Source organism: Podarcis liolepis, assembly GCF_965112155.1.
Source record: "Podarcis liolepis genome assembly, chromosome: 5".
NCBI lineage: Eukaryota > Metazoa > Chordata > Lepidosauria > Squamata > Lacertidae > Podarcis > Podarcis liolepis.
Window position 1 is genome coordinate 63,663,485 of NC_139556.1, and position 14,408 is coordinate 63,677,892.

Consider the following 14,408-nt stretch of genomic DNA (forward strand, 5'->3'; position numbering starts at 1 on the left):
TCTTTAAAAGCCAAAATCAGCCATGCATTCTCTTTGGCCATTAGCAGCTCACTATGTTCTTCTATGGAACTGTGCACCACCCACCAGAGGGATGGATCCTACTCATCTTTTACATGGATATTTTCCCCAGGCTGCAAGAGAGATAAGCCAGGGGTTCTTGGTCTTGCTGTGAGTAGGTGACTTTCTCCACTCACTTCAGTTCTCCTTTGCTCCTACAGCATGTAAGCAAATGTGCATAAATGGTGGCTGCGTAAAAAGGCTTTCAAATATGACATTTCCAAAAATGATGGAACAGAATGCCAATACACACAAGCTGAAAACTGAATGAACTCTTGGTTTTCAATACTGAAATTATGAAACTGCTTAACACAGTGCTTCGGGCTCCCTCTGGGAGCATACCAGAGTTGTTTCCAGGCGTTTGTGCTCATATGGGCAAATATTGTGAAATGGAATTGGTACAGACAGCATTGTTGCTTGCCTGGGCGCCATATTACATTTGTCACCATGAAGGTGTGACAAGAGAGAATCAAAACTACTTGCTTTAACAAATAATAATGGTGTGAGTCAAGTCAGTTACTGCTCCTACACACTGTAAGGTTACATAGGGTTGCCATATTTCAAAAAGTCTTCGAGCTACAGTGGTACCTCGGTTTACGAACTTAATCCATTCTGGAATTCCGTTCTTAAAGCAAAACTGTTCTTAAACCGAGGCACGCTTTCCCTAATGAGGCCTCCCGCCACCAGTGCCCTTCCACTGTTTGGATTCCGTTCTTAGACCGAGGTAAAGTTCTCAAACCAAGACACTATTTCCGGTTTTGTGGAGTTTGTAAACCAAATCGTTCTTAAACTGGACTGTTCTTAAACTGAGGTACCACTGTATTTTGAACTATTATTTACGAGAATCGACAAAAACGGCACTGTTAGCATGGCTTGCCATATGTCTGGAATTTCGTGTACATATAGTTGATTTCTGCTCAGACACTGCTTTTGACCACAGTATTCTGTGTATGTCCAGGAAATTCTGGACGTATGGCAGCCCTACATTATCTCATGTCAAACAGCCATCAGCTGTGTGCAGGATAGGTCACATAATTTTTAAACAATGGAAGGATAGCATCCTAAGGTCATTATCAGATGGTTAGAACAGCAAGCTAGGGAGGGTGGACTGGCAAAAATTCCAGTGCAGGAACTGGCATACTTCCCAGTATAGCCCTTATTCCCATTTCCACATAGAACTGACACTGGAGACCTGACACTGTGTCTCATTTGCACAGGAAAATAAAATAAAATTCTGTCTATGACGTCTGTGACAAGGCCAGTTGCAGGAAATACAGGATCAATTCCAAGCTGCCATACTAATCATACTAGGGGAATATACTACATACTGTATATCTGCACAGACAAGGAGGGGGGGAAACTGGTGTGATTGTTGACTGAATCTTTTTACTTAGTCAGGAGCAAAATTTCATAGCTGTTTTGTAAGTTATGTTCTGTATGTTTTATATTTTAATGTATTTTGGTTGGTTGGTTTGTTTATTCCATTTGTATACTACCTTTCTGCTAAAGTACCCAAGGAAGTTTAAAGTTTAAAAATACTAAAATTACTAAATTGGAAGGGCCATAGCTCCATGGTAGAAGGTCCCATGTCCAATCTCTGGCATCCTACCTAGTGGATGCTAATATTGATATGTCTGCAAGACCCTTCCAGGACTCTCATAAAACATCAGTTACAACGGCTGACTTCATGGCTTTAGCATCATGCTATCTTTCTCTTTACCTTGTGGCTATATAGCTCAGTTGGTAGAGCATGAGACTCTTAATCTTAGCGCTCATGGTTGTGGGTTTGAGCCCCACAATGGGCAAAAAAGATTATGACCTTTGTGGTTGTTTCCAACTCTTTAATTCTATGCTTCTATGCTCTTACCTCCCTGTGGAGAGGCATGGGGTTGAATTTATTTATTTTTTACATAACTGGAATTAGTGCGCCTAAACCTGAGTTATTCAGAACATTCATTTGGAGAACTCTCTCTCTCTCTCTCTCTCTCTCTCTCTGTGTGTGTGTGTGTGTGTGTGAGAGAGAGAGAGAGAAAGAGAGAGAGAGAGAGAGAGAGAGAAAGAGAGAGAGATCCAAATAGGTTCTGCACACAAGCTCCATTTATTACAATGCGACTTGCAGCCTGGCCCTGTTAACATGCGGCACATTTCTTATGTTTTCAGTGGGGACTCCAACAGGAAAAGCACCTTCATGTTTATCAGGCCCCATCAACTCTCCAGTAAGCTGATAGCTTCTAGTGTGATAAGAATGCATAAGCATCCTACAGTTTCAGCTTCATCTAGTGAGCAATGAGTCACAGTTGCTGGGCTGCTTTCGAACTACGCACTGTGTGTCATCGATTTCCTGTTACACAGAGTCCCGACCTCAGAGGCGGAGCAGGAAAAAAAGTGACCAGATGCGCAAAGCTTTCATCAGTCTGTGCAAGGCCAGAAACTACTGTGGAATCTTGAGATCAGGAAGTGCTGAAGGAGAGCAAAATCAGAGCCCTTTCATGCCAGGAATGGGAAGGATATCCTTAGACGACATTGGATGAATGAAGTGCTTATGAATAATGCTGGGCATAAAAGGCCCAGCATTCAAGTGTATGAGCAGCCCAGTCACATCCCTGCTTTAGGTCAAATGATGGAAGAAGAACAATGCATGGCAACAGGTAAAGTAGTTTCCCATCTCACATAAATGGACCAGACACCTTGAAATAAAAAATTTAAAAAATCATATAATTTCCCCCTATACTCAATGGGATTGCCCTTAGGATGTGCCTCAGGCATTCTCTTTCCCCCAGAAGACTCACTGAGCAGAAAAGCTGGATTATATAAAGGCCTTCCCCAAAGGGAAGAAAATGCTGCATCTGGAAATCAGAGGCCAAGTGTAGTCAGTGGTTTCTGATGTCCCATGTTGGGGAAAAGGCAGGATTGTGGATGGTTCTACAAGGAATGGTTGAAAGGATTGTTTGTGTTTAGCCCGGAGAAGAGAAGTTTATAGGCTTACACTTACTTATTTTAGACATTTATATGCTCCTTAATTATTTGAATTTCTAAGTGGCATGCATAAAAAATAATCCACAGAAAATGGGAGAATAAAGCAATAAAGAATTATCACAAGACCAAACGCTACCTTAAAATACCAGCTGGAACAAGAAAGTTTTAGCCATTCACCTGAAGGTCAGCAAGGAGGGTCCCTGCTGTCAAATCTCAGTTGGGAGTTTGGGCCCAATTCACTGAATGCATGGCTTCTGGTAGTTATGAGCTGTGCACCTGAGCCATGGGAGACCACCATCAGAGAATGCCCTAAAGGTCTCGGTGGATCAGCAACAGGTGTCCCTTAAGATACCCTGGATCCATACCATTAAGGGCCTGGTTAATTTATACAAGAATGTTGAACCTGGCCTGGTAACATATGGGCAGCCAGTGCAAGCTTTTATGTGCTGGTGATTGTCTCTCCCCATCAACAGTCTAGCTGCAGCATTTTGTCCAGTCATAAAGTCTTGAGGTTACCAATGCATGAATCACCACAACTGGGTGATTCCATGATAGCAGTCTTTCTACAATCACAGAATTATAGAAATGTAGAAGGGACCCCAAGGGTCATCTAGTACAACTCCCTCCATGCAAGAATGACATGTGAAAGACTGTCCTGCAGAAGACAGAGCTGTTTCACAGCAGAACATACTGCCTCAGGAAGTGATGGGCTCTCCATTGCATTATGCACTGAGCAGAGAGTTAGACTTGGTGACCTCAAAGGTACCTTCCAATTCCACACTGTGCAGTAGAGTGTAAAATGAGACTGCATATGGCTTTCCTGAGCAATCAGCAGCATTTATTGCATAGCTTTGGAAACATCTCCATGGCAATCAGCCGCCTGCAGTTAGGGAATCCACTGTGAATAAAAATACCTAGAGCTACTGACACTAGGGCAACAGTGCACTTCCACTGCACTCCTCAACATTTTGTTTACAACATACCACTCACTATTGTCTCTGGTTAGTATCCTATTTGAGATCCCTCTACAACACGAATGGTAAATCTGTAGCCCTTCAGATGTTCTTGGACTAAAGCTGCCATCATTCTTGTCCTCCCTCTTATGATATATTTCTCATATAAGACAATAGAATGTGAAACTAAAGTGCCATATTTAGCATTAAACGAGGGCTTACCTGGATAACTAGCTTATGTTCTTTATTTGGTAGAATCCTGTAGGTATACACACAGTTCCGATACCTGGGACACATAAGAGGAGAGGATGTTAGAAGAAGAAAAGGTAAGTCTGGCAAGATATGTTGACCACAGTGTTTATTGTTGTGTTGATAGTCTGTAGGGGTAGAGAACCTGTGCCTCTCCCAATGTTGTTGAGCGCTCATCAGCCACAGCCAGCATGACAAATGATCATGGCTGATGGGAGTTATAATTCAGCAATGTCTGGAGAAACAAAGGTTCCCCGCTTCTGGTCTGAAGCATACACAGCCAACTTGATCAGTCTGAAAACTTTATTTTTATTTCCCCCTTGATATCTAACTGCCTCACCTCATTCCTGGCTCTTGAGGTTGCAAAAATAAGCTTGAAAATGTCACATCGATACGTAATCATCAGGAAGGTTGTACAGTGACCCCACATTTATTGTGTTTTCAAATGTCACCATTATTCAAGTCCATCTTGAGATTTCAAAGGCTGTTTCTGGGATTCCAAAATTCTTAGTATACCTGGAATATTGAGTCTGAAGGCCTAATCAGACTTTACAAGCTACAGAGCTGTTTGGTATTTCTCTTTCTCATTTCCACTGATAATGCTTAGTGTTATATCAAGTAAGAGTGGATGTCATCATGTTTCTCCTATGCCACAGATGACAGCTAATGAACTGAGCTGGGGACAAGGAAATGTTCAGCAAGCTGTTAGCAGTAAGAGGGGAAAAGAGAGATGGTGTTGGAATGGCTCCATATGTATTAGTTTTAACATATTTGAGTTTTAACATCTCGTTGGCCTGGAATTCTATGGATTGGGGCTTCCAGGACAGATGGAATGGTTTCTGGCTTGGACTTGGCATTTCTCTCTCTCCATCCATTTCCTTCTCTTTTAAATTTTCCATTTAAAAAACAGAACCTCTAAGGGCTTGTGCCTTTGATTGCAAAGCTATGATGCCCACAGACATGGGCCGGGGGGGGGGGGGAGCAGGTTTCCATCATATCAAAAAGTGGAATTAGCAGAAAGACAGATTACCGGTACTTTACAAAAATCCACCAAAGAACCTAAGACCATTTTTGCATCCGCCACTTTTTTGGCCATGGTCATGCTTAAGCATAAAAGTATCAAATCGCAATGTCACTTAGGACAGAAACTGCTGTTTAGCAAGGAGAGAGGAGGTTATTTGTTTCAAAATGGGAAACTAATCTCTTATGCAGCAGAGACATACATATAATTGAAAAAATGTCTGTGGTTGCATCAATTCTAATCAAAATAGTAGCTGTTGAATGTGCCACTTGTCATAAGGTACATCATCTGTCTCCAGCCATAATCACATATTTTGAAAGACACTGTCTTCTGCAAAATTTTTCAGAGGCAAAGCAGAATTTCTGCTGAGAATGACTAGCTGTTCCGTAAGAGACCATGCTATTTGCTTCTTCATCACTTCCAGAAAATAAGAGCAAGCAGATCATCTCAGGATTTGTCAAGACAGTTTTCAGAAATGTCATGGGGAAACATTCTACACATATATTTCTCCAACACTGCTGCTCTCCCAGTGTGATCGAAAACAGAGGCATATCCACCAGGATGAACCCTGAAAGCAAAGAACCCCTAAAAGTGAAGTCTGTAGTGGGTTTCACTTTCTGAGACACGGGTAAAAAAAGGGCTTCTCACACAGAAAGCATATCCACACTATACATTTAACGCACATTTAAGCACCTGGCTGCCCCCAAATAATCTTGGGAACTGTAGTTTACCCTTCACAAAGCTACATTGATCAGCACTTTTAACAGACTACAGTTCCCATCATTCTTTTGTGCTTTAAATGTATGGTGTAGATGTGGCCTTAATCCCCACATGAACCATAGCAGACTATGCTTCTCCCCCTGCTCACTACTAGAGCACTCCCATCTATCTGTGAGCTGCTGAGGTAAATGAGGGGGAAAGTATGGAAGGGTCTGTTGCTGTATACACTGGGAGGAACTAGAATGGCATTAAAGACGTTTGGCTCTTTCTCTGAGGTGCCTAATAATAGGAGAGCTTAATTAAAACCTCTGGTTGTTGAAAAGGAAAGGGCCAGAAGTCATTTGGATAAGGAGCTATACAGGGCCAGATGAAAGCCCCTAGTGTATTTGTGCTGGTCCTTATTTTCTATGATAAACTCATTTTGCTGCTGCTTCTTTCTTTTTTAAAAAAAACTTCTATAAATTCAAGCATTCTTTTCCTTGGGATTCACTGTAAATCTCTGTTTATGATTGCCTACCATTAATTATTTTATTGCTTAAATGTGCTTTAATGTTTTGCTCCACTCAGGAGTCTATGTCGTTGAATGCAGCGGGGCTTATTTCCAGGTTTACAACCTTAGGCTGAGAATTGGAAATAATTCATTTCATTTAAATTATTTATCTCCTACTTTTCTGCCAAAGAACACAAAGTGGCATATATACAGTAGTTCTCCCTGCACGCATGCCCCCCCCCATTATTTTCGCAAAAGCCCCATGAGGTAAATTATGTTGAGAGATAGTGACTGGCTCAAGGTCACTCAGTGAGATACATCACTGAGTGGTGATTTGAACGCTAGCCTCTCAGATCCTAGTCTGACACACTAACCTATCCTTTTTCAACCTTGGGTCCCCAAATGTTGTTGGACTACAACTCACACCATCCCTAGCTAGCAGGACCAGTGGTCAGGGAAGATAGGAGTTGTAGTCCGACAATAGCTAGGGACCCAAGTTTGGGAAAGGTTGCTCTAACCACTACACCAGGATTCCTCAACCTCGGCCCTCCAGAAGTTTTTGGCCTACAACTCCCATGATCCCTAGCTAGCAGGACCAGTGGTCAGGGATGATGGGAATTGTTGTCTCAAAACATCTGGAGGGCCGAGGTTGAGGAAGCCTGCACTACACCATACTAGAAGTAGATCAATCTGTCGATTTCATTTTCTCTATTTCTCGCTCTCTTTTTTAATCTTATATTCAGTTCTCCATATTTCTGCATCATTCTGTGAATTTATTTTTAAAGTCCTTGTGAAAATATGCCAGCATTTTTGTGCAAATTTCTCCCAATGGGCACGTTTTTGCTGGCATTTTTCCCTAATAAAATGCATTTTATATGCTATTTTCACTAATGTATGCACACTTCTATACACATTATTTGGTTGGAGAATTGCATCATGAAATTTGAAGAAGTGTAGCTGTGTTTCAGTTTGCATATTGTTTCAGAAACTGAAAATTAGGTAGGTTCTTCTTATTGAAGTTCAAACCAAACCCAGTTTCTTCCCCATCCCTACTCCCCAACAGCTCATCAGTGGTGTTATGTACTGAGTTGAATAGGATCCAAAAGGCAGCAGTCTGATTGGTCCTAGAACAATAGGATTCAGAATGCAGCAGTCTGATTGGTCCTAGAACAATGCAGCAGTATGATTGGTCCGCAGGAGCCACCCAATCCAGCTCTAGGTGGAAGTGAATCCGCAACCTGATTGGCCTACAGGAGAATCCCAGAATTAGCCAATCACGTGCAGCCCATTGTGTAAAAATAATGTAAATAAAGCAGATATTTGGGGGGAACTTTCATTTCCTCACTACTATGAGCTGAATAAAGAGCATGAAATCCACACTCGACTCCGAGTATATTTCAAGTAATATGACTGAAGAGTTGAGGACTAGGAAGGGAATTGGATTGCCCACAGGCCAAGATTAGAATTCTACCCACTGCTCTTTACAGAGAGACATGCAAGTGTAAAGAACAACATGGGTGTGGAAACAGCATTGCCTCAGCCAGATCCAAAGAGTTTGAGCTGTTTCTGCAACTTTAAGAATAATAAAATGTGGATTGTGAGGTTTTAGGGATGCAACTATAGCAGGCATAGGCAAACTCGGCCCTCCAGATGTTTTGGGACTACAACTCCCATCATCTTTCATGAGTCAGTTTCCAGAGTTGTTGTTTTTAAGAGGATGTTGACTTATATTGGCCCCTAACCCTAAGCACTTTTATCCCTGTGCAGTATACTTCCCAGTATCAACACCAGACTGGGGGAGAAAAGGATTCAGAGAAATGGATTTCAGGAATATAATGGGGGTGGCGGTTCAGCTCATTTCATCCACAGGGCACTTTTTATGTAAAAAAACAGACCTATTACCACCTTCCCTTTATATGCAGTCCTGGCAGATATGTGATTCAACAAATGCAACATTTCACATCTATTTAGGTTCTGAATGTGTGAGACTTAAACTGAATGTGTGTGGCTGCACTCTGTCAGTTCAGATGCATTCATGCTTTTGAAAAACTGATAGAGTGCCTCTGGTCTGCATTGTTATAATGGTTATTTTCCTCGATGGATTGCCAAGTAATTAAATGATCCTTAACTGAACACAGAATCAAAACACCACCCAAGAGTATTCCCCTTCTGTTCTCTTTCTGTTGTATTATTTTTTTAACTCAGGGAAGAAAGAGCAGAAGATAAGAGTTATATCTGAAGAGTAGAAAAGATCAGAAAGAGCCATTAAAAAACAACCCCAAAACCAACAGATTTTAGGCTTAATTTCCAGACTTCTATAGTAATGGGAGTCTCACCTCCAAAAAGGACAATTAATTGGATGCTTTGCTTGGGGCTGGAACGATTGAACCAGCATGATTAGAATATCTGAGGGATTCTCACTTTTGACTGTGGGCTTTGATGCAGACAGTTTTCTGAAGGTATTTTCACACATGACAATTAAATATATTTTTGCAGTTACTGTGGTTCTGTTTTAAATGTAAACCCTCCCTTGCCCTAGAATGTCTATTCACTTTCAGATGTGGCCCTCTCCCATGCTCTGTTCTTTCCTGACAGCAGTGTAGTCAAAGGGCTAATGAATCTTAAGGGCATTTATAAATACATTTTTTAAAACAACAAGAACAACAACCTTCTTTTATTTAGCTACAGGCAGTTCTGTTAAAGACAGGAAGAGCTCAGAGAACATACTAGTGCAGCTATCTGCCTCATCTGTCTTTATTCAAATTTTTATTTCCATCTCAGATCATGCTAGGAAAATTACTACTTCTTCCTTCACGGTAAGCACTATAGGACCTTTATTCTCTCTTTGTTAAGCTTTGAACACTTTAGCTAGACAAACTAGTCCATTGAAAGGGTTTAGTTAGCAAGCTGTCTCATCCCTGCTTGAATTCTTATTAATAAGCTATTTTGACGTATGTTACGAAACCACATTTTTAGCTTACGCTTTGCTTGTGAACTTTTACAAGAACTGCTGCATTGAAGCATGATTTACGTCACAAGCTGTTAAACACTGAATGTCCAGACAGTCTGTTCAGTTCCGAATATATTTGTGTCACTCATTTGCTATCATGATAAAAGTTGCCTACCTAATTCGCAGTTTCTGTAACAATATGCAAAGTGAAACACAGCTACCTTTGAAACATCCATTTCTCCAAATTTAAGGATGCAGTTGTTTAACCAAATAATGCATATACAAATGTGTGTGTTGAGGCAAGAAGTATGTTAATGAAAATAACACATAAAGTAATATAATAATAAAAAAATCATGCCTTGCCTCCAAGTTAAGTCCTGAACAAAGTAGACCCATTTAAATTCATGAACCTGATTTAGACATGTCTGCTCTGAGTAGGGCTAGCATTGGCCACAATCATAGATGTAACCTAAAAGATCATATATATCCAATTCCACATGGGTGACCACATGAAATTGCTGTTATGGTTGTACAGCAGCCAAGGCAAACATAGACACATTTCTGTGATTTCTTTGTTGTCATTCTAACTAAAATGCTAATTCCTCTGATTTTGATCAGTTGATGTGCTCCTTCAACAGCAGGCAGAAGAAGCCTTTCTCCTGTTTCCTCACCACAAACACGGCATCTTAAGTTATATGGGATATTTTGATGTCCCGTATCAAAAAGTAGAGGGTATAACTGAAACATAGCAATGTATACGCTTTCCTTAGTGCTAATCTAGACAGATCAATGAAATAATTTTGCAGTTCATGGTGAAGCTATCAGGAAGCACTCTTAACATTTGCCGTTAAATAAAGATCACCAAACAAAGTTATCTCCCACCCACATTTTGAATTTAAGCAACTGAATTTAAGCAACTGACACACACATGAGAATTTAGAAGTCTAGATATCTAGATAAAAGTCATATAACTTGACCACCTGACTAACAAGTAAGCAGTATTGGTTGCACAATCCAATTGAAACACTTTGTTAAAATGATTCCTTGAAAGCTTCTTCCAGCCTTCCTCAGCCTGGTGCCCTCCAGATGGCTGGAGTCCTGGACTAGGCTGGAGGAGATCCGGGTTCAAATCATCACTCAGCCATGATACTCACTGGATATCATTTGGGCAGTTACTATTTCTCCATCTAATCTACCTCACATATGAAATATGAAATATCTTAAATCTATAATATTAAAAATGACATAATCATATTCTTATATTTACCAGAAGTACTCCCTCCATAATATAGCTGATGGGGGTACCCCATGAATGCCAAAAATTGCTTTTAGAAAGTAAGCCCCATTGAACTTGGTGGGACTTGCTTCTGAAGAAACATGCATAGGATAAGTCTTTTAGTTTACAGGATTTTTTAAAAAATGAATTACTTACAACCCCCAATATGCCCTCTAACATTTCAGGACTTCACTAATATACTGCTCATTGGATCAAGTTTTTTAAACATAGATACCTAAAGCAGGGTCTCCACATTTAAATGTTAGCATGCCAAGAAGTGTTGATGCGTCAAGCAATTTGTAGATCATATGCTTATGTTCTGGAGTCTATAAATGGTTTTCAGCTGCTAATTTCGGCCTTCTTTTTTTCATATCTTGACTGGAAATTTTTGTTTCAATGCATGGCTATGGCTGTACTGCAAAACACAAGTATGGTTTCCTGAGAAGCCCAGTTTTCCTTTTTTTAAAAAAGGAATACTTTTAGGCTTCTACATTTTTGCTGGTGGGTTTTAGAAGGCATGGGGCGGGCCCCACTTTGCAGACGACATTCCACTCCATGAAAGAGAGCCCAGTCCAAGTGCAATTTAAAGTTAAATAGCCATAAGGAAGGAGAGCAGGGACCTTAAGGTTCCTCACTCAGACAGTAGACTAGACACCTCATCACCATTTCCCCCCACCGTGGTAAGATATATTTGTAGTTTTATCATAACAATTATTTCTAAATTTGCATTTATGCACACAAATTAGCACGTGCACATTTTATGCAAATCTGTGTCCTCATTCATCCTTTTTCTTCTTTTTCTTGTAATGCATTTCCTCTTCTTTGGCAATCTGTAAGTGGCAGCTCTAAGGAGATGTGGTTATGCTGACATTTAAGATAGTGTTTTCTCCACTTCCCCAATGCTACAGTGTTGTGTTTCATACGGATGAAAGAAAGCTTGTGGTATTTTTCTAATATTTGTTTTACGTAGCAGAGCATAGTGGAAGCCAATAGGCATCTGCAGCAGGGAACAAATCTACTGACTGATCTCAAGATTCCCAAAGCAACAGTGTAGACTCACTTCTAAACGGCTTCCAGTCCAGCTAAATTCCAGCTCAGAAACTGACCAAGAGAAATTGATGCATGTTCTTTGCTTTGAGTAGCTTCTGAATTAAGGATATGAAAAGAATAGGAGAGATCAAAGGTGGGTCATCTAGGTGACTGCAAACAGGCCCTTCACAGAGCAGCTGATGAGCCGTCAGTCTATACCATCAAATAATATTCATATTTCTTTATGATTGGAGATTTCTCTCCAAACTTCTGAGACGCTACCTCCCAGTTTCTAAGGTCCAAGAAATCCTTAATTCAAACTTCCTGAATTTTGCCAAATGTCCCATTCATGTTAAGCCATGTTTTACCTCTACAACCACAAACTTGGCTTGGGAAGTGTCTGTCTCTGCAACTCTAATTGGAAGTGCCTGTGATTCATCTCCATGCTTCAGCCTTTGCTGGTCTCAACTACTTTGCATCCCTGACAGCAACAGACAGGTTGCACAGTCCATATAGCTGATCTCCCAGTCCCACAGTAGGGTCAGTATCCAAAACATTCATTTAATGCATTCTCATGCCTCTTTGATAGACTTGGCTCCCTCCCCCCTCAAGAATCCAGGGAACTGTAGTTTGCTAAGGGTGGTGAGAATTGTAGCACTGTGAGGAGTTTCCTAACAACTCTCAGCACCCTTAACAAACGATAGTTTCCAGTCTTCTTTGGGGGAAGCCGCAGCTGTTTAAAGCGGCACAAGAGTGCTTTAAATGCATGGTGCTGATGGGACAAATAAATGGATTGCACTCAGCTCCTGCTTGCGGGCTTCTCGCAGGCATCTGGCTGGTCACTGCAAGAACAGGATGGTGGCCTAGATGAGCCATTGGCCTGAGCCAGGAGGCTGCTCTTATGTTTTTATGGATGATTATGAGGTAAACAGATGTTCCCTTCACATCTTCCCAGTTGTGCACTGCAGCAGCAGTGGAGCGTAAGCCCACACTGCTACAGTTCAGGGTAGGAGACTGTTGCCCAATCTCATCCTGCTGTGCGCTATCCGGTCAGGCCTGACCTGGGGGCAGACCTGCGCCAGGCACAAGTGCCACAGCCAAGGCGCCCCTCTCAAAATTACGGCCGGGGCTGCAGCACCCACAGCACCCCTCATGCTATGCCTCTGCACTGCAGTAACCTCCAAGACTATGTACATCCTCTAAATATGTCTGAGGAGTTATTCAGAAAGCCAGCATGTTTGTAGTACCCCTTATGCAAAACAACAACAACACACCTGTTATTGTTATATCAACTAGAGAGACAAAGAGGGAGAGAATGAACTGGTGGACTCCAAATTATCAATCCTCTGCACGCCTACTCAGAAGTAAATTTCATTGAGTTCAATGGCGCTTACCGTAAAGGACTGCAGCCTCAGTGAATTAATGGAAACCTTTTAAAAAAACAAAACAAGGCAAACCATAGGTGCAACAAGATGAAACCTTACTCCTACCTACATAATTGTTTAAGAAATTGCACTTTTGCCACTGTCTCTCTTTAAATCTGCTCATGTGTAGCAACTCTTCTCATGTAGCTTATTCTGCCATGCTAGCCATGCACCCAAGTTCTTTTGCTGCCTCCAGTTGAGCACAGGCATCACCTGTCACATACAGAGAGATCAGACCGTACTTTTAGCTCCATGCACGCCTTGCTGCAGAAGGAGGAGAGGAGCCGCTGAGTACAGTGGAGGCACAAGCCATACTTACAGCAAGCACAGGGCGTATGCTGAGGGGATGGACTCACTGGCCCGCACAAGGAAGCTTCCATCCTTGCCTACTTTAGAGAGCAGGTCCTCAGCTCTTGAGCGGGTGATGGTTCCGTGGTACCAGCACTGATCCATGCCTTGACTCACGAGGGAAGGAGCCCGTCCCGAAACGAAATGAAAACAAATGTTAATTTAAAAATAACGATAACCACCCAACCGGCAACTTGTGTGGAGAGCCCAGAGCTGTCTGTGTGTAGTGCTCAGAAGCAGAAGCAGCTGCTCACTCAGCTTCCTGTTTCAAATTGTGCAGAGAGAGGGAAAGGAAACAGAGCTGAACTTCCTCATAGAAATCAAGAGAGAGAGAGAGAGAGATGCCACGCACACTTCCCTGGCCCCTCCCTCTGTGCCATGGTACAGCCCACATCAGACGGAAGCCCATTCTAGCCACCAGCTTTGCCCAGTTTTATTGGGTACAGTTTGCATTGCAGCCTCATTTGTCCAAAAATGAATCTGACCCTAGTCAACATAGCATTCTTCCCCCTTTCCCTCCAGCCCACCCCCTGCCCCATTTTGCATGTCTCTCTGTCCTCGGACACCTCTGACTTAAAACACAATTGTTTTTTATCTGCTTTGCCTGAAGAAAGGCCCAGTTTCAATTCCTGGCATTTCCAAGTAGGCCTGGAAGAAACTTCGGACTGGAACTCTGGAGAGCCATGGCCGGTCAGTATAAAGCAGGGGTGCCAGCTCCAGGGGGCCAAACCGTTTTGCCTCCCACCTTCGTATGGAGGCAAAGTGTGGAGCTGACCATGGTGGCCGGCTCCTTCTCCTCTTCCTCCTGTGACAGAGGGGAATGTCTGAACCAGCCTCCTGCTGCTGGCAGTGCCTAGAGGAGGAGGAGCCACCATCTCCTCCTGACATCCTGATGTCATGCGCGTGACATTGGGA

The 14,408-nt window shown here is 42.1% G+C and overlaps 1 protein-coding gene across 1 annotated transcript in view; it reads right to left on the reverse strand.

The window, feature by feature from the left end:
• Positions 1-14,408, reverse strand: part of INPP5D (inositol polyphosphate-5-phosphatase D) — a 60,608-nt gene that overhangs the window by 43,469 nt on the left and 2,731 nt on the right. Inside the window, exons 2-3 of the mRNA XM_083505646.1 lie at positions 13,465-13,600; positions 4,209-4,272 (exon numbers count right to left, since the gene is read on the reverse strand). Coding sequence (XP_083361772.1) covers positions 4,209-4,272; positions 13,465-13,598 — 198 coding nt within the window. The 5' untranslated portion in view covers positions 13,599-13,600. The remainder of the gene's footprint in view (positions 1-4,208; positions 4,273-13,464; positions 13,601-14,408) is intronic.